General features: G+C 42.2%; 2 protein-coding genes across 4 annotated transcripts in view; one reads left to right on the top strand and one right to left on the bottom strand.

The window, feature by feature from the left end:
• Positions 1 to 57: 57 nt before the first annotated feature.
• usp1 (ubiquitin specific peptidase 1) lies at positions 58 to 8649 on the bottom strand. Of its 2 annotated transcripts, none has more exons than XM_050056020.1 (9): positions 8364 to 8649; positions 7625 to 7853; positions 6064 to 6205; positions 4929 to 5030; positions 4525 to 4694; positions 3541 to 4247; positions 3236 to 3394; positions 2874 to 3075; positions 58 to 2636 (listed from the first exon to the last, which is right to left on the bottom strand). In XM_050056020.1, exons 2-9 carry the CDS (start codon positions 7792 to 7794, stop codon positions 1835 to 1837), a joined length of 2454 nt encoding a protein of 817 aa, XP_049911977.1. In that variant the 5' UTR covers positions 7795 to 7853; positions 8364 to 8649; the 3' UTR covers positions 58 to 1834. The 2 variants fall into 2 exon arrangements, with proteins under 2 accessions (XP_049911977.1, XP_049911976.1); XM_050056019.1 differs by having other exon boundaries at positions 6064 to 6208; positions 8364 to 8647.
• A 2391-nt stretch (positions 8650 to 11040) lies between these two features.
• Positions 11041 to 27948, top strand: part of kank4 (KN motif and ankyrin repeat domains 4) — a 93524-nt gene continuing 76616 nt past the window's right edge. The window contains exon 1 of one of the 2 annotated variants that reach the window (XM_050055868.1): positions 11041 to 11141. The gene's annotated coding sequence lies outside the window, so the exon portion shown is untranslated. Of the gene's footprint in view, positions 11142 to 13796; positions 14067 to 27948 lie in introns of those variants that run through there. The other variant, XM_050055869.1, reaches the window with a different exon arrangement.

Here is a 27948-nt window from a genome sequence, read left to right on the forward strand (position 1 = left end):
GTTTATGTAGGACAGTAAATCAGTAGGATGTGAATAAGAGTATCACCAGAGAGGACGTGAAAGTAAAAACTTTATTGCTTATAGAATGAACCTGCCGACATTAATATAATTACAGCTGGAATGAGGTACAGTTTAAAGGAGACAACACACACATTGGGCCTGTCACATTATGTTAAACCAGATCGGAAAGCATTCTAAAACTTGCTCTGAAAACAGTTCCCATGTACACATGATTTATACTGAAATAACTGAACCATAGCCCACAATGTCTATTACTCACTTAGCTAAATAATAACTGATTCAATCCCTGAAACTGACTGGACATATAGACACTCAGCTGTGGAACCTAAATGAACGATGTCACCTTTCAATCAAAGGTGTTTCAGTTGTCCAACGCCTGGAATGAGCCTGACATCTGTGGAAGTTGCAGAGCAGTAGGATGTTGATTCACTTACAGCCAGAGTATTTTGTTTTGCAGTGCTCTCGGCTACAGTTCACACTCAATCGATACAAACTGCCAAAACTGGATGAATGAAGATACCAAGCAGTTACATCAATAACGCTCAGATGTGTCTTGTGCTGCTCTAATGTCTTGTGCTTAATTGTTTTGTCTTAAAATGATCTTAAGTAGAACAGAACTGGAGGTAGGTCGTATGATGTCAGAGTCAAGAGTCACTGAGCAGGAATTTAACCCGTCTTCTGAATTAAATAACAGATCCATTAAGCTAACTGTTAGTCACACACTAAGTTAGATAGGAAAATGAACGAGGCAGTTTTTCATAATCTTGCTGAACACATCTTATAAAAATATGATAGCTGAGTGAAGAAATATACATTTAAGTTTCACAACTTTTACTCTGCACTGGCACCTTCAAAAGGCTCCTGATGTGAAATGAGCGAGACTATCAGCATCCTGCATAAACTATTTGAGTATTAACAGTACCAAAAATATGTATACGCTTGGCACAACTAGCATTGTTGTAGAAGTCACAAATCAGTCCAACAATTTTTTCCAGCATTGATGGCTTCAGTTTCAGGCTTCGGATGTATTACAAAATTTAATAAATCAGTGCAAAACAAAGTTTCTGAGAAGCTGGTATGGGAGGTGGGCAAAGTTCTCTCCAAAATTACAGAAAATATTGCAGGAAAAAAAACTGCAGCATGTTGTTCTTTCTAACCCCATGAAGTGTATTGTGTATTGCTCTGAAAATGGCAAATATATTTGGTTGTTATTTTGGCTTCTAGTTGAGTAAACTATTCCAAACATACACAGCACGTAGTCTCTTGTAAATGCAAATAAATTTTAGAAAAGTGTTCAGCTAGAAAAAGACATTCCCCAACATTTTTGCATTTTCATTGAATGAGATTTTAGTTCAAAAGTGCTTTTCCAATTTGTAAAAAGGAATCATATAAACTCAATAGCTGAGAAAACATTGAACAAAAAAAAAAGGACGTTTTAGACAAAAAATCATCAAAGCCAGCCAAGAGAGAAAAGTACAGACAGCAAAAAGACAGGTCACTGTACTCAGTTTACAGAGGTTAAAGTCACAACCTCCCAAAACATGTCTCAAAAGGGCTGAAGTAATCCCGGCACGTAAAAATGAATCCCCATTTCTAAAATACAACCTTGAGCTTATGGACACTGATGCGAGTCTCTCTCAAACCTGTTTCCTCTGTAAAATGTATCTTTAGTTCAGGTGCTAATATGGCAGCCACTGGATTTTTGGCACTGTTTATAGTATTGCAAAATACAACCGTACTTTGTCTGGGTGCTCAACTACTAAAGGTCTGTCTGCCCCAACCCCCTGAATCAACAGCGGCCCTTGTGATCGCCTTAGTGTCCGGGTTCGGGCATCCTTCTGTAGAACAGCAGGTAAGGTGTGGATGAGGAGTATGTCTCAGGAGAGCAGGCTCGCAGGAAATCCTCCTCCTCAAACAAACGCACCTCAGAGTCATCAAACAGCAGCCATTTGCCCTCATACTCGAGGAGGTTGTTCAGAGCCTGCTGCTCTGTGGCCTCTGCCCCACCACAGGCAGTCACTGATGCTTCCTCTCCTACTTTGGCCTCCTTGGTAAGTCCTGCTTCAGTATTTTGGCCCAGGTTACTGACTGGTGTCCTCCGTTTGGATCCCTCTGTTGAGCCACTGCTGGCTGGTTTGTCTGTGTGTTTGCTGCTGTTGCTCCCCAGGTCACAGCTAGACAGACTCCTCTGCCCTCCCAAGAGTCCGACCCCACCCTCTGACAGCTTCTTTCCTCCAGTTTTGCTGCCGGCCAAACTCGCACCTCTCTGTCCCCTTGCATTCAGGCTGAAAGACACCTCTCCATCATCATAGTCCAGCACTTCCTCTTTCACCTGTATTCCCTCTTTACTTTCCTTTTTCTTCTCCTCCTCCTCCTCCTCCTCTTTTTCTTTTCTGTCTCCCAGCCAGAGCTTCACATCTTTCAGATCGGACATGCGGACGTAGGCGGTGTAGTGGCCGCTGCTGATGGTGACGCCGCTGTGCATGACCACAGCAAACAGCTGATAGTGTTGATCCTTTGCAGCTGAGGGCCGGGTGCACCACTCCTCTAGAGACAAGGTCAAAGGGGTCTGCAAAGGCGTGTTCACTTTGGACAGACCTGCGTATGGGTCCAACCTAGGAGGAAAGGAAACAAGGAGATGAGTTATATTCCTGTGTAATATCAGGCTCTTACAAAAGTCATGATATAGTATTCCATAAAAGAAGTGCACAAAAATGTCATAGTATGGTATGACATAAAAATGCCATAGTATAGTATGACATAAACATACCATAGTATGGTATGACATAAAAATGCCATAGTATAGTATGGCCTGAAATGACCGTAAATGTGTTAAAAATGTATCAACTCACTCTAAACTGTTGGCAGAAAAACGCTTTAGGTGAATGGTGATCACTTCAGGAGTTTTGTCAAACAGCAGACTTCTCTCAGCCTCCGTGTAATGATGACACGTCTCACAGAAGTATTTGTCCTCGCCAACGATGCGCTCCACTGAGGCAAACTGGCCGATGGCCCATTTCAGAGTCTTCAGCTCTGGTTTGGGATCAGGAGAGACTGGGAAGAGAGAGGACATCAGTTACTGAATTAGTTATTTTTCTTCTGCACTGTGGTCTGGAAAAAAATGAAGGGTGTACAGGAAAGCTCCCAATGATAGCAGGACTGACCAGGTGCAAACAGCTATTGTATCTATGGGAATTAAAGTAAGACTCCTCACCCTCAGAGAAGTCATCTGGGCTGCTGGGTTCGTCATCAAGCACTGGGACACTGATGTCCTGGAAGTCCTCTCTCCTCTCTGTGAAGCTCTCGCACTCCAGACAGCGAGTCCTCAGAACCAGTCGACCCTGGAACAAGTGCTCCATCAGGTCCAGACCATCTGGATAGGACGGAAACACAGACGCACACGGCTGAATGATTTTCTGTTCAAAGACTCAAGTATACCCGGCAAATAGGACCACCCATATTAAATCAATACCAAATAAAAGCACAGCCCATGTCCCACTCCTCTTATAGTAACTATACCTTGATGTTCCACTGCTTTCTTGTCTTTAGCCGTGTTTTCTGATCTCTCCTCATTGGTCTTCTCGTTCGGACTCTGGTCGTCAGTCAGCTCTTTCTCCTGCTCTGACTTGATCTGGTTCCTCACAGAGCTGATCTTCCCCACACTGAGGAACTTGGAAAAAATACTCGGTTGTTTCCCAGAAGGCCTCAGCCAGCTCAGCTTGGACCTCTTCTTTCTTTTCCCATCTGCCACTTTACATGCCTTTTCACCTTTCCCCTCGCTGTCGCTCTCTTTTTCCTCCTCTTTATTTAGCTTCTTCATCCCTTCGTCCTCTGCCTCCTCTCCATCTTTGTCTCGGGCGCTGTCCATCACGATGTCACTGGAGGACTTCCTTTTTGAGCGAGTGAGGGGTCTATTATCTTCAGCTTCGGCTTTCTTACTCTTGACAGATTTCGGCTTCTTCTTGGCATTCCCCACTTCGGTGTCGCTCTTTCTCTTGCCGCTGACTTGGCTGTCCTCTTCAGTGGGAGATTTGGATTCTGTCACAGAGCTGCTGGAGCCCGAATGGACACCGTTCTCAAGTTTAATCTCAGTCTTGATGTCATCCGTCTCCAACTCCTGCTCCTTCCTGATGGTGTCACAAGCCTCTTGGATGCATCCCAGGATGCACTGCAGCACCTCCTGGGCGTCATGCTGGAGATAGCCTTCGTACATAGGGTTCAGCTGCCTGCAACACATATAGAGCTGTCACAGTTAGTTCACTGATGGTAGTTTAAGAAAACAATTTCTTTAACATTTTTAGGAAAGACAAGAGAATCAAAATTCCACTCATGTCTCATTCTACATCATGCACCAACACAACTTGTTTCTGATTTATCTGTGACAAAAAAGACAGTTTTGTCACACTGATTAATTCAGGTGCAAATTAACTACCTTGCTACCTACTACATCACTAGGTCAGCCATCTGGGTATAATTTATAATTCAAAATAACCACATCATTACCTGAGTGTGTGGAGTATTTTTCGAGGCGGTGTGGCGAGTTCCCCTTCACTGAAGCTGTCAGGGTTTAACAGGAAGCTGGACTGCAGCTGCTCCACGGACGTTATCAGACTGTTGAAGCTCCCAATGAGCTCAATCTGAGGTGGCAAAGTCTCTGCAGCAAATTCTGACTGCTGAGAAAGAAATTACAAACAAAAAATGTATAAAATAAAAAACTCTCTGAACTGTAGCTTAGTAATAATATATATATTGTTGCTTGTTTCATTGTACCATATTGTACAATAGCCCAAAAGTACATGTGCTGACCTCATGACACTCAATTAGTGGTGTTGATTTTATGCGTTTTTGGAGACCATTGTTTGCAAATGTAAATCTCATAAAATAAATGTAATTTGCCTTGCACCAACCTCTTCGCTTGTATCAGCTTCTTCCTTTGGTTTGTCCTTTCTTTTAGACAGGTTGTACAGCTTCTTTATGCCTTCTCTGAGCCCTGGGCAGTAGTACAGCACCTGCAGGGGCAGAAAGACACCAACAAGATTAGTCATAAGGATATGAATGAATGGCTGGCTGGATTAACCATTTCGATAATAACTAATGAAATGTAGAATTTTTCATAAGGTACTTTTTGATGCAATTGAACATTTTAGGCCTTTTCAAGACTGTGGTTACCCTGTAGGATGTCAAAGCATTACACACTAATACAACACTGAAAAGTTTCCTGCTTCCATACTGCATAATATGTTGCCTTATTGTCTAGTCAGTGGCCAAAATGAAGAGTGACCCAAACACATAGTGTATGTTCTTTACTCTGCAAGAGAAAAAAAGTACTTCTTATTCCAAACAAGAGAAGAAATATGACTACACAGCTACAGAAACTATCTGAACAGGTGTGGCAGAGATCATACAAGTGCTGGAACGTGTGATCAAACCTCCAGTGCCTGCCCGTCTCTTTACGTTCTAACACTGCCAATACAGATAAGCCAAAGTGACACGATCTGATCTGAACACAGAGTATGTCACAGTACTGAGGAGACATAACACAGCGGAGGAACAACTTAGGTACAAGTTGTTATCTATTATTCATCAGCCGCAGAGGACACTGTTTGCCAACTATGTTCAACTATATTCCCAGGAACAAGAAAGTCATTTTCTTTCTAAATTACTTCCTGGTAAGTTGCTTGATGATTCTTTGTGCAAGACAAGGCCTGTATCTTGACGTTATGTTATGACTTGTTGTACCACACACAGAAGGGGAAAAAAGTGAAATCCACCACTGAAGTCAGATGAGATGTGGATCATAAATTATCAGTGTAAAAAACATGGACTATTCATGTTATGATGCAGGAAATTCATTCCATGAGATGAATACAGAGAACCTTTGCAAATACAAATTATGGTCTTGGTTGCCTGTGCTAATTACTGAGTTGTTTAGTCTAATAATTACACTTGCCTTGTGAAGCATTATCCTCTTTATACATTTTACATATATGGGTTATAAAACATGAAAGATGTACATCTATTCTGTCTCTGGTGAGGACCCACCTGCAAGATACTGTTCAAATAGCAGGTGTTGCCCAAGTTGTTGAGCCCCACGAATGGCACCAAGGACTCTCTCTTCTCAGATGGCAGGAGAAGGCCAGGTGAGGCTGGACATGGAGAAGGACCAGGGACCACCTGATCACAGCTGCTGAATGTGGAGAAGAAAACACAGTTTCAAATTAAACAGAAAAGAAGAACAGTTACTTGTTACTGGTTTGACTCGTGCAGTTTGACTAGAGCTGGACGATATGGTTGTAATCACTACCCACTGCTGTGCATTACATGAAACTAAACTCTTATCATGTAGGGTATAAAACTGAATACAAATAACTGGCTAGTTTTGATTTAGTTTGCTTAAAGTCATTTAGTGTGAGAACTGAAATTTGTAACATGGTAACATAATATCTATATTACAAATTCAACATATAATGCTTATTGTTATTATGTTTGATCCTAGAATTACTCAAATATCCAGTTTTAGTAGGCTTATCTGGCAAAAAGCAGGGTTGCAGGACCAATCAGGGGTCCAAGGTTCCCTTGGACATAAGTAGTAGTTTGGGTTTCTAAGCCTTGTGGCCACATTTTTGGCCCCCCTTTCCCCACAGGATTGAGAGTTGTTAAATTATCATATGAATTAGTGTTTTTCAAACTTTTTGTGACCAAGGCACACCAAAGGGCAAGCCAAAATCTCAAGGCACACCTACATTTATATCAGTGCACAATAGCTTTTATAACTTGTGTTATCACTCTTATCACAACATAAGACAATAAAAATAAGAAAAAAATAAGACAGGTAGTCTTTGTGATACCGTCTGCTAACTCATTGGTAGGTTGTCTTCGCTGGTGCTTTGCTGTAATTTACTCTGTACAATAAAGCGATCCATTGTCCCACTCACACTTTCTCCTTTGTAATTGTTATCACCCTCACACTGGCTGTCAATCAGGGCTCTTGATGTGTCACATACATATAATTCCCATTTGTTAATGGCGACAAATAGGTTCCCCATGAAGGTTTTTTTTTTATTATATTAAATGAAATTGCATTGATTAACTAGAGTTTGCCTCTTTATTATAAAATGGGTGTGCACTACATACTGATATAGTCGATTAAAATTCATATATTTTTATATAGGCCCAGTTGTATATTGCAATAATAATGTGTGGTTGTCACAAAATCCCATGGCACACAAGGACTGGCGTCATCAATTGAGAAACATTGATATAAATGATCGAATTTTTTTTAGATTAATTTTGATTGTGTTTTAAAAGCATAAAGATAATGATTTGAGGAAAATAAGGATGCATTTATCATCAAATCTCAAACCTATCCCTGTTATCATATCCATTCATTACCATGTCATTACAAAGGCTGAGGATTTAGCACAATAATATGATAGGAACAACCTAAAATGTGTGACATGACTGGCAGGCATGTTTTAGGCGAGAAGCAACAGACAGCTTTACCAGACACACCATTCTTCAACAAAGCAGGGCCATAAAAGCTGTGTTCTGAACTTTGTGTGACCCCACATTAATGGCACACTGACAGACAGCAGAGACCCACCTTGCCTCAGGCTCCACTTGTTCAACAGTTTTGGGTTCATCTGCCTGAGGTTCAGAGAAATCCAGGACCCGTTTAGTTTCTTTCTTCTGGAGGAACTTCAGAGACAGTTTGCTCTTCTTGACGGGGCTCCCCAGCGCCGCCACGACATGTTCCCCCTGCAGACCTGGCATCTTTGCTCCTGGTACCTTGAGGGTTTATTTCCTCTACAGATATGCAACAGCGCCCCTCACTGGCGAGAACAGGAAACACAGAATGTAATATCAATAGGCGCCATAAGAGTTCAACGAGACCGAAAAGTAACTAACTACGCACTTAACGTTAAGTTAACACTGCGTAGTTGAGTGACTACAACCAAACAAGCTAGCTTAAATTACTGCAAACAGCTTTAGTTCAGGAAGTACAACCCGGCTACCGACTGAACACCGAATTACATAACATGTTAGCCGGCTAACGCTAACTTACTGGTGCTTCTCTTATTTCCGTTGCCTCCTCTATGTTTGAAATAGAGCCGTTAACATGAACAACCGTTATCTTTTTGTCGTTACACAGCAGCAGAGACGAAGCAAAGACGGCTCATTAAACTGCACTTTGCACACAGCACAGCCACAAAACTGGGTCAAAACGGTGCGGCGGAGAAGTGGGAAGAGAAAACAAGCAGCACGCCGCTTCTAACAGTCCACTCCAACTAAACTAACTCCAAATATCCCCACAATGTCTGCAGCTTTTTATCAACTCTTACCTGTATGAGTCATTCCAGGTTTAAGTTTAATATATTTCACGGAATATCCAGGTTTGGAGCCATTTACAGACTGTTAGACGATTCAGACGATGCAGCAGAAGTTGGCGCTTTTTCCGACTGGAAGACCCAACGCCGACAACATCGCCAGTGAAACACCAGCACGACTTCACAACATCCGGGAAAAACGTCCGAATAACGGTCGTTCCTGACTCTAAACGTATTTCAGAAGTATACGTTAAACATTTAAATGTGCGTAGACCTTTGCAAAAATTATATAACCAGAGAAAGTTATATTCTAGATCTCAGGCATATATTAAGTCGCCTATTTAATTTAGGACCCTCGGAGCAGGGCTTTGTCAAGCTGCGTCAAGTTAGATTGAATGATACCGGAAATGGTCTTTTAGACTCCTCCATCAGATTAAAAGTGAAATAAATTGTTGAATATGAATCCTGCACGTGATCTCAAGTTAATCTACATAAATAAATAAATAAATAAATAAACAAACAAACTAAAAGGAACACATTTTAAAAGGCATTGTTAAAAAAAAAAGTTTTTCCTGATAACACAATACCTGTGTAGTTTTTCTAAAGTACAACTGTAAATGCAGGACTTTTACCAGTAAAGCCTGTTTTTAAATTGTTTTAGGGCTACTTTTGCTAAAGGAAGTAAATAATTCCACTCCTGATCGATTGCTTTCTCAGCAAACAAGGGACAGAGACACTTTTCATTTTATTTAAATGTACTTTTAATTACAATTTAGGGTGTAGATTGCAGGGGGATGCCAGAGACACAGGAAAAACAGCCCAGTTTCTCTTTACTGGTTTGATTATTGTACATTTTACCAGAGCTGGGCAATATGGTTGCAATCATTTGCAGCTGCACATTTTATTAAACCAAACTCTTAACATGTATAAAATCCAACATGACTAAGGCACGTCTACTTTTTATTTAGTTTTATCATTAACTTTAAAAGCTGAGGGTTGTAAAATGACAAGATATGATTATATGTAACTATTATCAGAATATTTTTTTTTAAGTGTGTCTCCAGTCATAAATATTCATGGTCATATCTCCCATGTTACAGCTGACACATTGTTCCTTGGCGCACAGATGTATAACAAAAAATATTTTACTTTTAAATCCCAGAATTATCAAAAAAAAAAAAAAAAAAAATCTAGCATTAGTAGGCTTATGTGGCCAAACTCAGGGTTGCAGGGCCTCCATTTGTCATTGAATGAGGTTCAAGGCCCTTGTGGATTAGAACCCCGCAATAAAAACATCAGGATAGCAGACATAAAAGCCATAAAGACACGAATGGATGCGGAAAATGCTTAAATTGGTGTATAAAAATTCTCCACAAATCAGGAAATGAAGTGTTTGGCGCTCAAGATTTTCTGGCGGTGGTATGCAGTGTTGACAAAGAGAAGTCAAGCAGTGTATTGAAAAACCTCAAGCAAGACCATGGGATCCAATCCAAGTGGGAACTGAAAGAAAATCATATGCATTCACACAGAAAGTACAGCAGATGGGTTAACCACATTACTGATGCAAGCCTATTTGAACCAAACCCTAGTGCTGTTGACTAGCCTATAGCAGGGGTGTCAAACATACAGCCAGGGCCAGAACTGGCCCACCAAAGGATCCAATCTGGCCCACTATGACTTTGCACACCTAATATTGACGCACTTGTGAAGGCTAAGAGGTGCCAGGTTTCAGAAGCAGTTTAAACAGTGAGCAGATACATCATGTAAAATGCTGCCCCTGAGGTTTTACCATCCTGACCAGAATAAAGTTCTCTGAAATAACAGTGACTAGTTACTGTGGTCATATTTAAAGATACTGAACATTGTGCAAAATATTGTCAACCAGCAGCTTCAGTATGAAAGAATCTGCATCAGACTTCTATCTTAAAACAATATGGGTGAAACCCTTTTGCTAAAGCACCAATAAAACTTCACTTTTTGCAAATAGTTTGTGAGGCAGGGGATGACTTAACCTGCTTCCTCAACAGCGTTCACTTTAGTGGGAGTGGAAAATTATGAAAAAAAATGTACATGTAATGAAAGTGAGTAGCAGACTGTCTGAATGTGGAAAAACTGACACATACTGTTGAATTTGCACATATTTTTCTTAGGATATCACGGGTTGTTCATCATTTGTTTTCAGAATTGTCTTCTTGACACTAAAAAAACAGAAACATTTGAAACGTTGTTATTCAGATGTTATTATGCAATGGTTTTACTGGTCCAGCCCCCTTGAGTTAATTTAATTTAATTTAATTTAATTTCATCTAATAATTTTATTTCATTTTATTTTATTTGTCTAAGAGGGACAATGCACAGCTATGTAGCTGCACTAGAGTTAGCTATTATCTAATTTTCATCTGTAGTCACTGGGCAGGGACTAAAGACACTAGTTTCTCGGCTTTTATTTTGAAGATAATGAACGGAAGTGCAGTTATATTTCGCCTGACTTGATAGTAGTCCTTTTCGCGAAACTCAATCTAAAAATTATTTGTGAATATTTCATATTAATAAAACGCTGTTTGCGCTTCAAAATATTTTAGGAAGACTTTTCTTGTACATAAACACGAAACAAAACAGTTCGTCACCGTGAATGCTTGAACACGGTTGTTACCGGCAGTGTCCACCTTCAGCCGGCAGGGGGCGACATTGTACATATAAATGAAGGTAGAAGTGTTGAGCATCAGTCCCTCCTCCTCTGGAGCATCGCTTCATCTGACAGTCAGCAGAGGCTATCCTTCCACGGTTTTAACGGTAAGATACTATTAACGATTTCTCCGGTGTCTGCGTGAATAGATGAACTAAAATGCGCTTGAAATGCTCACTGTGAGAGCAGCCTATTTAATCTCTGTTCCGGCTCATCTGTATCAGTTGTAGTGTGTTAATTGTGACAGGGCTACTGAGTAGTCCTGCTGGCGTGCGTTTTATCACACACGATGGATCGCAGCAATTCAACGCAGCGCAAAAATAAGAAATGACAGGTGTGTCGTTTCCTGCTCGCACACAGGCAGTATAGGCATTTGTCAATACGATGGTATGTATGCAGGACGAGCCGCTGCTGCCGCTGCTGCTGCTGCTGCAGAGTGGCTGCTTGGTCAGCAGCAGAGATGTATCGATGGACATGAGCATCTGTGTCTCAGCTTCCACAATCCACTCTATTTATTTCCTGGCTTGGTGATGAAGTGATGTTGCAGTAAGGATGCTGATAGTGGATGGGAGTAGTTTGGAGATACGGGACTTCCTGAGGGGCTGTTGTGTTGTGGTAGTGATGGAGCTACAGCATGCAATCACCATCACCATCCTCAGAATGTGTTATCTTTGCCATCTCCAGCTCTGGGTTGGCTGCAACAGTACATTTCATCACTAAATGAGCAGGGCAGAACTCCATACCTCATTTAAATTGGGTTGAAATTATCTTAAACCCCACATATGATATTTAATAATTGCCCGGTGAAATAGATTTCATTACAGATGTAATAACCAGCAGGTGATTTATCCAGGTTTAAAAAGGAGCACTGGTAGAGACGTGTTCTCTTACATCTCGTCTAAAGCCTATCCAGGAGGTGCATTATGAAGAAGGATTACCGTGTCCCACTTCCCTCATCACCTCCTGATAACATCATTTTCTCAAGGGGAGCAGTCTTTGCCTGCACTCCGAGCAAGGCAGGTGTCCTAAAGCGATGCGAAATCAACACGAGGCCTTGCTTTTGATTGGCTGTTATGTTACACACTGAATGCAACAGGACTGTCACATACTGAACAAGGTCACTGGACAGATTTGAGGATTTGAGGTGGTGGAAATGTGCATGTACGCCTGTGCTCCTGGGAGACTTTCTTTCTATTTTCTGAAGAAATAAACGCACAGATTGAAGGAGAAACAAGAATCAAACATTCACCGGCTCCTCATTGAATTCTGGACAAACTGCCCCCACTGTGGACGCAAACATTTCAGAGATATTGCCACCTACTGGCCCACCCCACAAGAATTTAACCCCTAACCTGTATGAGTAATGAGGACCGTTCTCCATGCACTGAGCACTGGAGTTGGCATTTATCAAGGCAGGCATTGTCCCAGGAGGCATGGAGCTCTCTCACAGCCGGAGCAGCGGAGGTTGGCGGTGTGGCAGCTCTAAGTCCTGGCCCATGACACAAAACCCCCCCCCCCCCCCTACCAAGGAGGGGAACACTGGAGGGAAAATGAAAGCATGTTGAGCGACAGGCAATGGTGCACTCCAAGAATGAGAGGCATGTCCTGCAATCTACTTCAGTTTACCTTTCAACAACAAATCCCTCTGCACACACACACACACATACACACACATGTGCCTTATTTTTTGTACGCCTGCAGGGTATAGCAACTCCATTAACCATTTAATCACAGCAAACAAACAAGATGTAACATGTTAATGAGTTTTAGCAGTGCCAAAGGTGGATTCTTTTAACCTTTGAACTTTTTCTTTAGAGCCCAAAATTGAAGAGTATTTCAATCACAAGGAATTAAAGGTAGGATTTAGAGGCATTTAGCAACCAACTGAAGCTTCCCTACAGGAGAACTACGGTGGCTGACGTTAAAACACAAATGGTCTGAGAGCCAGTGTTTGTTTTGTCCGTTCTGGGCTACAGTAGAAACAACATGGTGACCTCCATGGAAGAGGACCCACTCCGTATGTAGATACAACATACTGAGGTAACTAAAACACAATGATTCTTATTTTCAGATGATTATACACTCAAGAAAACATACTTATCATATTATATATTCCGTTTCTGCCAATATATTCCTCCAGCTGGTGGGTCAGGGTCCAAAAGTGGGTTGCGGGCACATTCCAAACGGACCCCAAGTGACTCCCAAAGTGTCAAGTTTGTAGAAAAACACACTTTATTTTCAAGTTCTGTGAATTTCTAGCACAGAGCTTATATTTTAAAGTGCCGTTTTCTGCTGTAGAGCTATTCATCATAGATGAAACTCACTGTGAGCTCTAAATTCAACTCATTAAGGGCTGTTTTTGCCATGAAGCATGTTATTGCGTTGCTCTCCCATCAGCTAGTTTATTTATTTTCCCTGAAATCCCCGCAGACATCTCACGCAGGCTCTGTTCAGCCGAGAGAGTACTTTGTGTGTGTGTGTCTGTCAGTAAAAGGGAGCTAATGAGATCCTCCACGAGTGTATGCCTGTGTGCATAACCTCGCATGCATATGTGCATATATCAGATCAGATCAGGATGCCTCCCTCTCTCCCTCCCTCACACACTTTCTCCCTGCATACTTTAGAGCATCTGAGCGACTCCCATTTGATGCATGCTGACGAGGTGGGTGTATCCAGCCCAGCCGCTCTGATGTTTGGAAGCAGTAACTCCTTCATCCTACTCAGTCTGCTCTCTACTCTCCATGCTCTCCTGTTTCAGCCAGTCTGTCTGCCCTCTAGCGTAGTACTCTCCTTTCACTCACCGCTATTCATCACCGTCCAGGATACATTTACACAAACCCACGTAGGTAGACAGAATACTGTCCCAGTGGAGTGAAGAGTTTGGCTGATAGATACAGATATATGTACATTACCTTGGAAAGAGCTAGAAAGTGGGGATCTGTAGCGGTGCAGTTGAAGCTGAAGTTTTCTCCCCCACTACGTTTTTTTTTTAATGATTTTTGTCCCAAAGGATACCACACACAGCTGCAGAGGTAAGGGAAGAATAGATGTGCTCTGCACTTTTTGCTATTTTTTTCTCTTTATTCTACTGTTTTGCTCTCATTCTTTCTTTCCCAGCTGTTTTTTGTGTACCATTTTCACAAAGCATCCTCTGTCAGTTATTGATATTTAATGTATCTTCATCCTTTTTGCTGTCTCTTTTTTATTTTTTACCACTTTTCCTGTTTATTGTGCTGCTATTCAGTGCAATATTTTTCCATTTTCTTTCCTCTCTTTCTCAGTGCAGCTCATTTTAAAGCCATTTCTGGAGCTGCTACATTCTCAAACCAGCACACATTTATATACATCCCAGCCATGCTGTGACAACTCCAGCTTTTATCATCTTTCTCTCTCCCTGTGCTGATGTTCATTTTTTCGCACTAAGCTTTAGGATCTTCTCGCATCTGTGTGGTAATCAGATGCTGGAAGTTAGGCACGCATGTACATATTTGTGCACAACATGTACAAACATACCGACAAAGGGGATTTCTCTTTTTATCTTTATCTGTGTGTTTGTCTTTTACGTCTCTCTATACCAGTTGATCCCCTCTCTGAAGCGTTTCATTAGCTGGACCAAGTTTCAGTAAAATTCCCCTCTGGCCTGACTAATGTCTTTCAGCTGGAGTCTGACACGTGCACATATGAATACAGTTACAATTCATACATACTGTAGGAAGCACGCTAACTAGGCAGCGGATGGAGCTGAGAAATTGCAAGTGATGGTTGTTTAGAGTGATCATATATGTAACTCGTGCAGCGATCTGCATGCATTCACTCTGCATCTTTGCTTCGCTTGCCATCCTCGGTCTCTCTCTCTAACACAAACCCCCCTGTCTTTCTCTATCTCTGCTCTTTTGTGGTCTGCATGTATTCTCAGTTAGCCTTGGTCACTGCTCTGCTTGCCTGCCACAGAGCATTGGCCATGGTTGGTTGGTTGGCTAACCGCAGCTACACAGCATTAAAAAGGCAAAGCGTCCCTGTTACATGGGGCATGTTTACAGGGTGTCACATTGTGTGTGACTGTGTTTTGTGCTGCATTCACTGACATTAAGAACTCTTCACCCATGCCCAGGTTAAAGGCCACATTGTTATTCTTACACACACAGTGTCCTCTGAGATATTGCTGACCCGCATTAGTGTACAGTCCCCCTCGGTGTGTGTGTGTGTGTGTGTGTGTGTGTGTATCAGCGTGATTTCCTCGGAGCTGCAGCGAGGTGACTCATAGCGGCTCACATGCTGGTGGCTGTTAGATGTGTTCACTGTAACGATGCCATGATGTGTGATTTGCAAATAGGCAGTGTCTGATGAAACCATGTATCTGTGAAATGTCAACTTTTCAGGAAAAGAAAACAAGGAAAACAGCCCCTCCCCCACATTATTTTCACCTTCCATGAATTCTTAGGGTTATCGAGTGCGATCTGAGAAGATATTGTCAAATCTCAAAAGATTTTTCTAAACATGTAGAAGAGTTTGTAATGCTTTAAGGAGAGCTTAAAATATTACAATAATCTAAAACAATGTTTATGCTGTATTGACATCAACAAAATTGAATTTCTCCATTGGGATAAATAAATAAAGTTTCTCTTAATATCTAAAACACTAAAATCATCCATTTGTTTTTAAAGGTTCAGTGTGTAGGATGTAGGGGCATCTATTGGCAGAAATGGTATATAATATTCATATCTATGTTTCTATTAGTTTATAATCTCCTGAACTTAAGAACTTTACCTTAGAATCAGCCATTGATATCGGCATACCATGCGGGGCCTTCTCCATAGAGTCCGCCATGTTGATTCTACTGTAGCCCAGAATGGACAAACCAAATATTGGTTCTAGATAGGGTAAATGGACTTCATTTATATAGTGCGTTTTTAGTCTTCCATGTACTCAATCACTTTTTACACCACGAGTCACATTCACCCATTCACACACACATCCATATACTGGTGGCCGAGGCTACCATACAAGGTGCCACCTGCTACTCAGTTTTTCATACACTCACACACTGATAGAACAGCCATTGGGAGCAATTTGGGGTTCAGTGTCTTGCTCAAGGATACTTCAACACGAGAATGGAGGAGCTAGGAATTGAACCACTGATCATAAAATTAGTGGCCGACCCGCTCTACCTCCTGAGTCACAGCTGCCCTAGGGGGCCACAGATGGGGGGCAAATCACATTTTCACGTCGGCCATCGTAGTTCTCTTATATGGAAAACCACGGTTGCCGATGACGTTTCAGTTCTGCAACCTCACCGCTAGATGTCACTAAATCCCACACACTTGACCTTTAACTGAAAAGTGGTCCAGGGACGGCAATGTCTGTCACTTTGGTCCAGACTGAAAGATCTCAATAACTATTGGATGGATTGGCATAAAATTCGGCAGACGTATTCATGGTCCTCAGAGGATGAATCCTACCAAATTGGTGATCCCCTGACCTTTCCTGTGGCTCCACCAGCAGGTTGACGTTTGTGGTTTTGAGTGAGATGACAGCTATTGGATGGTTTGGTATTGAATTTAGTGCAAACATTCATGTCACCCTTAGAATGAATTGCTGCTGTTCATCTTTTTGTGAATGCTGATTCATGTCAGGTGGCACGGTTGTGGAATGGTTAGCATTGACGCCTCCTGGCTCCTGGTTTGAAGGTTTGAACCCAGGGTGGGGGGTTCGAATCCAGGGTGGGGGAGCCCTTCTGTCTGCATGTTCTCCCTGTGTCATCATGGGTTTTCTCCGGGTACTCCAGCTTCCTCCCACAGTCCAAAGACATGCAGGCTAGGTTAATTGGTCACTCTAAATTGGCCGTATGTATGAATGTGAGCATGAATGAATATATGTCAGCCCTGCGATAGTCTGGCAACCTGTCCAGGGTGTACCCCGCCTCATGCCCAGTGTCAGCTAGGATAGGCTCCTCGCGACCCCCAACGGGATAAGTGGTTACAGAAATGAATGAATGTATAATGGTTTATGAACAAACCTGCAAAGCTAATGACATTCCCATTGGCCTCAACTCTACTTTTTGTTCAGTGCTAATTAGCAAATGTTAGCATGTTAACACGGTAAAGTAAGATAGTGAACATGGCAAACATTAGATCTGCTAAACATCATAGCATTGTCACTGCGAGCATGTTAGGATGCTGATGTCCATCTCAAAGAATCACTGTGCACATCACCTACAGGAGGGAAAACAAACAAGATTTTCTGGGGTAAACTAAATGTCACGAATAGTAAAGTAGTCCACTTTAGTCCTGCAGTGGAAACCAGACCATTAGCGACCAAGCCTTAGGTAGAACTGTATAGGAAAGGCTTAGCAGCTTAATCTGATGGAAAGTGTATTGAAGCACATAGACAGGCACACACACACACAGACATGCACACACACACTGGGCCCACCCAGAATCTGTAGCCACTCCAGTAAGCATCTTGGGATGGCTGCTCTTATACAGAGCAAAGCACACAACACTTTCTTCACTCCGAATAACTAAACATGCTATGCCGTCACGCTGAATAAACACACACCGCTCGGCTCGTGTTTTCTGAGTTTGTGAAATTGTCACAATGCTAATTATTCGTATTCTAAAGTCAGCTGTCAGCTCCGAAACAACACAAAACACGAGGCACATGGCACGAATCCTTCACACAAACATTGTAGTGATGCATGTGTGTCTGGCGTGTCTAGAGCAGCGTGCTGCAGGTTGTTTTCTCACCAAGCAAGATGGGCAGTAAAGTGCATGGTGTGTGTGTGTGCGTTTGAAGTTGGCCGGTGCTAGTCGATGCCAGCCTGTGCTCTGTCTGGACTGGCCAAGCGCCCGGTGCTCCCATGTGGTTCATATTCTCCAGACTTTCACATCCACTGACTCCTCCTAAGGCCTCTCTGAACCTATAAATGCCTTTGTTGGCCCACACAGCGGGAGTGTGTTTGCGCACAAATATGTGTGTGTGCTAAGTTGATTGCTGAAAGGGATAAAGGTGTTCGGTTTCTTACTGAACCAAATAATCCACTACAAAGACAAAACAAAGCTAAAAAAAAGAGAGGATCTGTGAGGGTGTGTGCGAGCTTTCAAGAAGACTTGCAAGTGTGCTTGAGATCGAGCCATGCAGGGCGACACTAGGTTGGATTTTTTATTGTTTTATCTCCACAGTTTGGAAAAAAAAGAGATGTTCTTTCATTGAACAAGTGGCAGAGCTTGGGCTAAGGAGCTTTAGGGCTTCTTAGCTGTGTTGTGGGAGGGAGAGGGACTCCCTAAATTCTCTGTCTGTGTCAGTCAAAGAAGCCAAAAACCCCTCGCTGTGAACACACACAGATACATGAGAGCCACGAGTCAGCAGGCTCACACTCGCACACACCAGCTGAGCGAACGCCTAGGGATAGCACTACTAATCTCATTCTCTGTTGACACACTATTCCTCAGCTGTGCCATGCTTTCACAGCTCTCCCTCTCACCATGTTGGTATCCTAAAGCTAGAGGTGTGCTCCTTCCTATCACTGTCAGCAGAAGGGTGAGTTTGCACCGTGCCGGCAGCGTGTGTGTGTGTGTTTGCTTTGTGCCTGCAGCACATCTGCTCTGCAAACCACAGCTTCCCACAGAGTGCACAACTTTAAAGAACAGTGGGACTTTGCAGAAGTTCAGATAAAGTGGCTCTGTGGTCCTCAGGTGGTTTCATAGGGGCGGGTAGGAAGAGGAGAAATTCTCTAAGTAACTTAATTTATTGGATTTTCCAATTCTAGTGAATACATTCTGAACAAATCTAATTCAATCCAGTTTTTGTTTTCCTTTATTTCAAAAATGTGGTCCCTTGAAAAGGGAAATTTAAGATATAAAGAAAAAGCTAAGATAATAGAAATGTATGAATTCAGAGAAAATGTGAAACTTAATTTACCTTCGACAAAATGAAGAGTTTGTACACATCAGCACTTTGGCCCCTGACAATTCATGAGTTTGTTGTGGCTGATGTTGATCCAGCCCATTTTTTGGACGGTAGCCAGCCGGCATTGAAGTCATTGCCAAGGTAGGCAGATTTCTTTCTTTGCCCTGAAAGCACATTTTATGTTTAAAGGAATGTCAGCTGGCTCAGTTCTGTACAAAGCACAGCCCGATGACAGACTCTTAGCTAATTTGAGTCTTTCAGATGTGTTATTGAAATGAGCAACTGACTGATGACATGATATGTGACAACCGAGGGACCCCACCTTATCTGTCCACAGTGTTTAACTGCTACTGTGAAGGTTGAGACTGATAATTCAATTTAATTGAATTTAGTTGCCAGAAAAAGAGCAGACAATGGTAATTAACCTACAGTATCTTAGAGTGGCAGTCCAAAATAATGCATTTCGGCTGATCTGTCACTGAGCTCACCACATACACCATTTATTGTATTATGACTGGTAATGGGTTATCCCTATGTATTTTCATGCAAGCTTATTGGCATTGGGCTCCAGGGCAAAATATATTCCCATAGATCACCATCAGTCTTTCAACCAAAGGATCACAAAGCTTTTAAAGGTATACAATGCAGGATTTTTCTAAAAAAACACAAACAAAAAATTATTTATAGATTCATTTTCTGACTTTCTTATTTTGCTAAGTGCAGGACATTCGTGGTCATGGTGCACAGGTGACTTTGAGACTTAATGAAAAGGCAGCGAGGTGTTAGACACTAAGCAGCACGCATCTAAAAGGAGGCTATGAAAATCTTGGATACAGCAACTGAAAAAACTGGGGCTGCCCCCGACAAAAAATATTCCTAAAACCAGTAGTCATCATTTAGGGCCATTAGTCGACTAGTTGCCAGCATGTTCATGATATTAATTTAATTATCAAATGATATATTTTGGGCGGGGCAACTCAATGGTTTGAGTTCAAGGTGTGAGAAAGAATACTATCAGTAACATTGTTAACACTGTGCTACATTACAGAGAAATACAAAAGCATACTAATGAACCTTCATTAATATAGGCCTATAGGCAGAGTTTACATATCACCTTGGGTTCGTCCTTCGCCTTCTCAAAACGATCCCACACTTTGGATTTCCTGCCCGACATGTTATTAACTAGCCTGTGTAATAACCGCAGGTACCAGTCCTGTAAATTAGGGGTCGTACACATGCTGCGTCCTTAACTGCCTGGAAAATGTGAGTTCGGGCACTGGGTGCTACTCCTGTGCCTTTTTTGTGCCAGCTTTCAAGAGCGCGGCGGCAGGTTGCATCTGAGGTTGCTAAGCAATCTTAACAAGCATGGTATAGCCTGTTTACCTGAAATCCTGAGTGCAGAGCTGATCTTCTTCCAGGTGCTGTTTATAAGTGTGTAGGCCTATCGTCCATGGGACAGATGTAAAGCTCTGGGTAGCCCTGCACTAAAATGATCAACTTTCCCGTATTTATCAGACTAAAAATTTATGGAAGAAGGGAAATTGTTTTGTAACGTGACTCCTGTCTGACTTATGTTGCCTCTTCCTGTGTCTTTCCTTTCAAATTAAATTCCCACATGGTCCAGTCATGTAAGTTTTGACTTATTTTGACAAGGCGCAGCTCTCAATAGAGTTTCACTTTTTTTTCTTTTTTGTTTTTCCTGCGACTAAGCGTCTAATAAAATCTTGCCTACTAATGACCTTTCTTGCCAACTAATGTTTGGTCTACTATTAGGGGGCAGCCCTAGAAAAAATGCAATTATAGTGAGGCAAAACGCCAAACAGACAAAGCTTGTTTCAAAACGAAAGTGAATCTAGGTTTGGCTTTCATTTTCTCGTTTGCTGGCAATACTGTTTACAAATAGTAGCCAACAACACCTGCATACTATAGCTGTAAGCAGAATATATACTGGTAACCAAACAGACAATGTCGTATCCCTTTTAAAGCCACAGTGGAGCACTACGGGTGGGCTGCCTGTGAATACGATCCCATATTTCTCTGTTTTGCAGCATTGTGCCTTTATCGTGTCTCATTTGATGTATTGAACATTGATGTGGAAGAGATTCAAAGTGATCAAAAGCCAAAAAAGTCCATCATTTTCTCCACACATTCTTCAAAACAACATTTCTCCTATTTTCTTGTTAGTGAGATGATGTAGGAAACATCCCTCTTTATGATGTGACAGTAGCCTTGTGAAAGACAATGCTTTTAATATTTCTTGTGTGACATCTTTCACCTCTTTGTCAGAACAATCCCACTGAGATCTGAATGTGCTTCCAGCTTTTGCTAAAATGTGTGTGTGTGTTTGTGTGTGTTTGTGTGTGTTTGGGGGGGGTTGCCTAGACAGTCAACAAACACCTCGAAGATTAACAGCGTGTAATACCGTATTGTGATGCCTTTGTAAATCAGTTCAGCCTTTGAAAAAGAGTGGGTTATGCTGTTTGCATTGTTATTGAGCTCCACAATAGTACGTGTGTTTTTGTGGAGTTTCCATGGTGGATGTGTGTGTGTGGGTGAGTTTAGCAGGACAAGGGTCACTGAGGTGGGCTGCAGTTCATTGCTGAGGGGAACTGTGGAGATCAGAGGAACAATACAAGCTGTAAGACTTTCCCTTGTCCCAAGGCTGCTGGTTGGGTGGGGGACACCAGCTTGGTTTTCACTTTCTAGCAAAACCATTTCTTAGAAACCGTCCACTTTTTAAAGGACTGCACCAGTGGCTTTGCAGATTAGCAATTTACTGTGTATATTTCACACTCCTGCCAACCATTTCCCCAAGCAAGCAAAGTTTTTTTCTACAGTCTTCTCATGGTAGGATAAAAATCATTAAGACATTATCTGGTGGCAGCAAAAGCTTGAATGCCAGAGTTCCCTTAAATGCACCATACCATACCAATTTATTTATATAGCACATTTAAAACAACAGAGCTGAGACCCAAGTGCTTTAAGTAAAAGAAAAACAAGTAACAACTCACAATCACAACTCATAAATAAAAACATACACAGTGTCACATGAAGAACACCAATCACTCAGGCTGTGCTTGAAAAAGCCAAAGAATAAAAATGTGTCTTGAGGCGTGATTTAAACACCTGCAGAGTGGGGGCTTGCCTAACATGCAGAGGCAGCTCGTTCCAAAGCTTTGGGGCTGCCACTGCGAAAGCCCGGTTTCCCCTGAGCTTCAGCCTGGATTTAGGGACGGCCGGGAGAAGCTGATCGGAGGACCTGAGAGACCTTGGAGGGACATAGGGTTCCAGCAGGTCGGAGAGGTAGATGGGTGCCAAGCCGTTAAGGCGCTTGAAAGCAAAAGCAGAATTTTCAAATCAATCCTATAGCGCACAGGCAGCCAACGGAGGGAGGCAAGTACAGGGCTAATGTGCTCTTGCTTACGTGTACCTGTTAGCAGACGAGCAGCGGCGTTCTGGACTAACTGTAAGCGAGAGATGGAGGCCTGGCTAACACCAACATACAAGGCATTACAGTAGTCAAGGCGGGATGTCATAAAAGCATGCATTACAGTTTCAAAAACAGAACGTGATAGAAAAGATTTAACCTTGGACAGCCTCCTGAGCTGGAAGAAGCTCTTTCGCACTACATCATTTATCTGTTTGTCCAACTTTAGGTCAGAGTCGATTTTCACCCCTAGATTTTTTGTTGGCTTCACGAAAGGTTCAAGGGGGCCTAGATCACCAGGAGGAAACACATGTGCACTGCTGGGACTAAACACCATAACTTCAGTTTTGCTGTCGTTAAAATTTAAAAAGTTTAAAGCCAGCCATGCTTTGACATCTTCCAGGCATGTAAACAAGGGTTTTAAGAAGTCAGGATGGTTTCGTTTTAGAGGCAGGTAGATTTGACTGTCATCCGCATAACAGTGGAAGGAGACACCATGTTTTCTAAAAATGGATTCTAGGGGGAGCAGATACAGCATAAACAAAATTGGCCCAAGGATTGAGCCCTGTGGCACTCCGCAGTGGAGAGATGCTGTGGAGGATGTAGCGTCTCCCAGGCTGACACAGAAGGTTCTCCCTGACAGGTATGACCTGAAAAACTCCAAGGCTGAACCTTTAATGCCAACCCAGTGCTCCAGACGGGAAAGCAAAATAATGTGATCTACAGTGTCAAACGCTGCAGTGAGATCTAACAGCACAAGAATGAGAGAGTCACCAGAGTCTGTGGCCAAAAATATGTCATTGAAAATTCTTAGGAGTGCAGTCTCGGTACTGTGGAGTGCTTTGTAACCGGACTGGAACACTTCCAAAATGCCATGAGTGTTCAAAAATGACATCAATTGGACAAGCACAATTTTTTCCAAAACTTTGGAAAGAAACGGGAAAATTGGATAGGACAGAGGCATCGAGGCTGGGCTTCTTAATCAGTGGTTGCACCACAGCATGTTTAAAATTTGCTGGTACATCTCCTGCCAGGCCTTCATTCATGATTCTTTGGACATTTGGCCCTATAGCCCTGCTGGTCTCTTTAACAAGGTGAGGGGGAAGGACGTCTAAGGGGGAGCCAGAGGGTTTCATGCACCAAAAATAAGACGCTTGTACACATTCCCAAAACCGCCCTACAGTGAGACGCTAACATAATTAACCCCAGTATGACCCTTAAAAGACAAGGGTCAGGTGTAGTTTCCAGTGAGTCATAATTTATACACCCATGTCTTCAGGTAGAATTTAAAACAAGCTCCTGCACCGCAGCTCAACCCGAAATAAAGAACCACAACCGGACATCTCTCAAGTAGCAACGGTGAGGAACAATGGCTAGGTCCATCCTCACATTGTTTCCCTACGTTGTATCCCCACCACTGCTCCTTAATGGGTTCCTGGTATTGACAGGCAGGAAAAAACAGAGTCTGTCGTGTGAGGAGTCGAGAGTGCACAGGGGAACGTGGGACTTCCTAATGCAACCTTCTTCACCGTATGCTGTGTTGTGATTGGCTGGCTGCAGGAGGCAGGAACTTCCTGTCTGAGTGTTGTTGGAAGTGACCACTCCCTGCAAAAAGTCAAAAGACTTATTGAGTGTGTGCATGCATATGTGTGTGTGTGTGAGTGTGTGTTTGTGGGAGGCTGTTGTGTATTTTGAACCTGAAATAACCTTTGGCTCTCTGAGTGTATATTTGAATGTTTGAGATGCTTGCGTGTGTATAAATACATCGAATGTGGATACAGTTTGTGTTCTTATGAAGGTTGAGAAAATGTTGTTTCCTCTGCAGACTAGAGTTCCTCTTCCAAACTCAAACAAGACATACTTTATTCACTGAAAAATGTTGTATATCTAGTGCACTTTTATTGCACTGCAGTCTATTTATGCACACTCTGTTTTTAGGATCTTTCCCTGTGCTGCCTTACTGCACAATTTGCAAACACTCCTGTTCCTGTTCCTGCTGCTGGTCAGTATTACAGCATTTCCCAAGTCCCACTTTGACCTCAGCATCCACCTGCAGGGTCTTGATTATAAGTTTTCCCAATTGGTTTATTATCTTCACTCCCCAGTCTCTACTGTGCCGCACTTTGGGGTGACAAGACCAGAGCCTTAACCTCAGTCATCAACATACTCTGCATCCACATTATAAGTCTGTTCAATGTGAGCTCGCTGACTGAAATGTGCAGAAACACACACACACAAACACACACTCAGTGACTGTTGCTTACTATCTGCATTGCCTCCCATTGCTCTTGCTGACAGCATGAGTGGCAAGTAGAGATTGTGGGTAAACCACAACTATGTGAGAGTATAGAGAGCTGTGATTGTCACTGTGGCTGCTGGACAATAGTGGGATTTCTGAGGGATTTAACTGTTATATCAAACCAAGTCAGGGGTTGGTGTCGGAAATAGCTCATTTAAGACTATTTCCTAGTTTTGGTCAACAGACTGACTAAAAGTAAAAAAGAAGGGGAGATATGTTAAGCCTGAAACAATGAGTCTATTAATAAATTAGTTAATGTGAAACTATTTTGATAATTGATTTCATATTTAAGATTCTTTCAGGCAATATGTGAAATACTTGATGGTACCAGCTTATTAAAGGTGAAGATTTCCATTTTCCATTTCACCTAAACAAAAATAACCAATCGGAGCCAGGAGGAGTACGCTATCAGTCAAGCGCAATATCAGCGCACAGGTTCAGGAAGCTTTGCAAACACATTCAATGAGAAACAACCACCAGCAGTGAAAAAACTGCCCATCCCTCCTGTGCCAACAACAGCATACACTGCAACATCTGCACTGCAACACAGTCTTCTTCTGTGAAAGTGAGAGCAAGCTTTTTGTTATCTTTGCCGTGTACGCTGTTGTTGAATAATAGAGAGCATGCATGGGGAGGGGGGCAGTGTTGCACGTGGCCTATGAGAGCATTTATACGTGTGCGGTGGTGGGTCTGTGTCACCTCCAAAACACTAGTCAGCGGCAGGGTTATAGTGAAGTTCTATAAAGAATTGTTGATTCAAAACACACATTAAACATGGCTTAATAGCGACAATTTCAAACACAAGCACACAGATCTGCTTAATCATAATTTGCAGGATTCACAGACAAAGCGCTTGTCTTTATCTGGACACATTTTCCCCACAAATACAACATGCCAATGTTTTTAGCGCAAGCCTATGGCGTTTTACATAGTATAAATTAGCCTAGCGGCTAGCAGACTTTTCCTTCACTCATACGAAGCCAGGGACAACAGTAACATTTAACAATGGTAACGTCACGTTACAAAATTATGCTCCATTACAACACACGAGGTTCACTGACAAAACTGTCTTATACTTAACACATTTTCCAAACAAATACAACATGCTAACATTATTAGCACAAGCCTATGACATTTTACATTGTTATAAATTAACCTAGCAACAATCTGAGTTTTCCTCTACTCATTTCCTCTTCACAATTTATTGTTTATCTGTGAAATTAAAGTAAATAAAAGCTTTGTTTCCACTGAAATGGTTTCAGCTTACAGGAGGTCTGCGTTGCTGCACTGTGTAGTTACATTTCTTGGGAGGTGCACGTCAGGCTACAGTTTAGGGTACAGCGTAGGCTCTACGTCGACGTGGAGCCTACTCTGGAGGTACGCTGTTGATTCGATTTAGAAATATAAATCCCACAAATAAGTCTCCTCCTGGCTGTGATTGGGTGTTTTCATTTAGGTGTGGTGGATTCTTGCAGATGTCATTAGGAGCACTAGGAGGAGCCAGGGGAACCTGATTTTCTCGCAGATTATCTGCTGCTACTTTAAATGCTGCATGCAACTTGCATGGATGGATGACTGAGAGGAACAAGTGACATCCTTTAGGAGGTTAGTAGAGCAAGTCAGAGATGTCTACAGACATATTTCTCAGGTGTGTGGTTCCAAAATGTGTGATTAAAAGAGAAACAAACAGAACTGGCACACACTGAGCACAGTAACACAAAATCGTCTCTGCGAACACCCCAAACCTGCACAGACCAATATCACCCAGTTGCAGAGCTGCAGTGCCAGCAGACTTGTGCTTCTATCAGCAAGAAGTGGAACAGCAGCAGCTGTATAGAATTGCAAATGTAGACATGTCAATGTGTATGTCTTTCTGCTTAGCGTGTGTGTGTGTGTGTGTGTGTGTGTGTGTATGTATTTGAGGATTTTAGATTTTACATTTTAAACTTGTGAACTTCCAAATGAGTCACGAGCCACTTCCATGAGCTGCTTCCCATCTCAAACTTCTTGTTCTTTCTGTCAAAATGCATCTAGACTCTGATGTCATTCATTTAAAGGTCATTTTAGAACGTGTGAGCTGCTGGCGCTTAAGATTTTGCAGTATTCATTCCTCTTGTGTGTGCAGGTTTTTAAGTCGTTTTGAGCATTTTCTTGACTGTTGTGTTATCCTTGTGTGCTTATGTGTGGGCCTTAGTGCACCAGTTTTTACTTACTGATGGTTTTTATATTTGTCTCTCACTCCAAACCCCCCAAACTCATTCACAGGATAACGTCAACACATGCTTTTTCGATCTGACAACTTTTTTTCTTATGAAAGTTTTGTGTCTTCAATCTGCAAGCCAAAGAAAAAAAATGACTCTATGGCACTCTGTCTCTTTCTCTTTCTCACACATACACACTTAGCTTGATTTAAAATGTTATGATCCAGTACATCTTTAATACAGCAAAAAAGTAGAAAGTAGAAAGACACATTTCCTTGATTTTTAAAATTGTCCATTGTCCTCATAATTTACAGCGAAACCAAAGTGGGTCCAAGCACCAGACCTGTAGGTTATTGGAAGATCATGCATTTATGATCAGGTTACTAACTATCTTGAGACAAGCTAGCTTAGCGTAGCAGTAGCAAGGAGGACATTATACTGTATTAAAGACAGTTTAAGCTGTATATTTTCTTTTACAAAGTAACAGAATAGTAACCTGGAAATCCAGATGCCCCGCCCCTAGCAAATTCAAATTTGCACTGCACAGGAATATGGCCCCGACGAGCAGAACCCGCTGAATCGCCAATCGGACCAATCAGATCAGTCTATCTGACAGAGGCGGGCTCTGGGGGGGCGTAACATGATGAAGACAGCGCTGTGCCGTAGGAGCCGAAAAGTAAACAGCTAAGATGGCAGCTGCCGAAGGACCGCGTGCATTCAGTTTAGCTCTGGAAGAAACGCTAAGCCAACTACTCTTTTTCCTTGAGAGAGAAACAGAAGACTGCCCTAGAAGCCTTCTTTCCAGGAAGGACGTTTTTGCTGTTTTTCCGACGGGATACGGCAAAAGCATAATATATCAGTTAGCCCCACTGTTCGGCAAACAAATGGGGCTTACTGCAATGAATATGTCACCTTGTTTTTTGCTCTGATTGGCTATCGTGCTATTCAATTGCATGCGGCAGCATTTGAAATGCCTCAGTTAGTGCCACCCCTTGGATAGGAAGGGTGTATTGGTGAGGGCCAGACTCCAAATCTTTCTAGATTTGAGTCTGGATTTCCAGGCTAACAGAATAGTTGTA

The sequence above is a fragment of the Epinephelus moara genome, chromosome 10 (genome assembly GCF_006386435.1).
Source record: "Epinephelus moara isolate mb chromosome 10, YSFRI_EMoa_1.0, whole genome shotgun sequence".
Classification (NCBI taxonomy): domain Eukaryota; kingdom Metazoa; phylum Chordata; class Actinopteri; order Perciformes; family Serranidae; genus Epinephelus; species Epinephelus moara.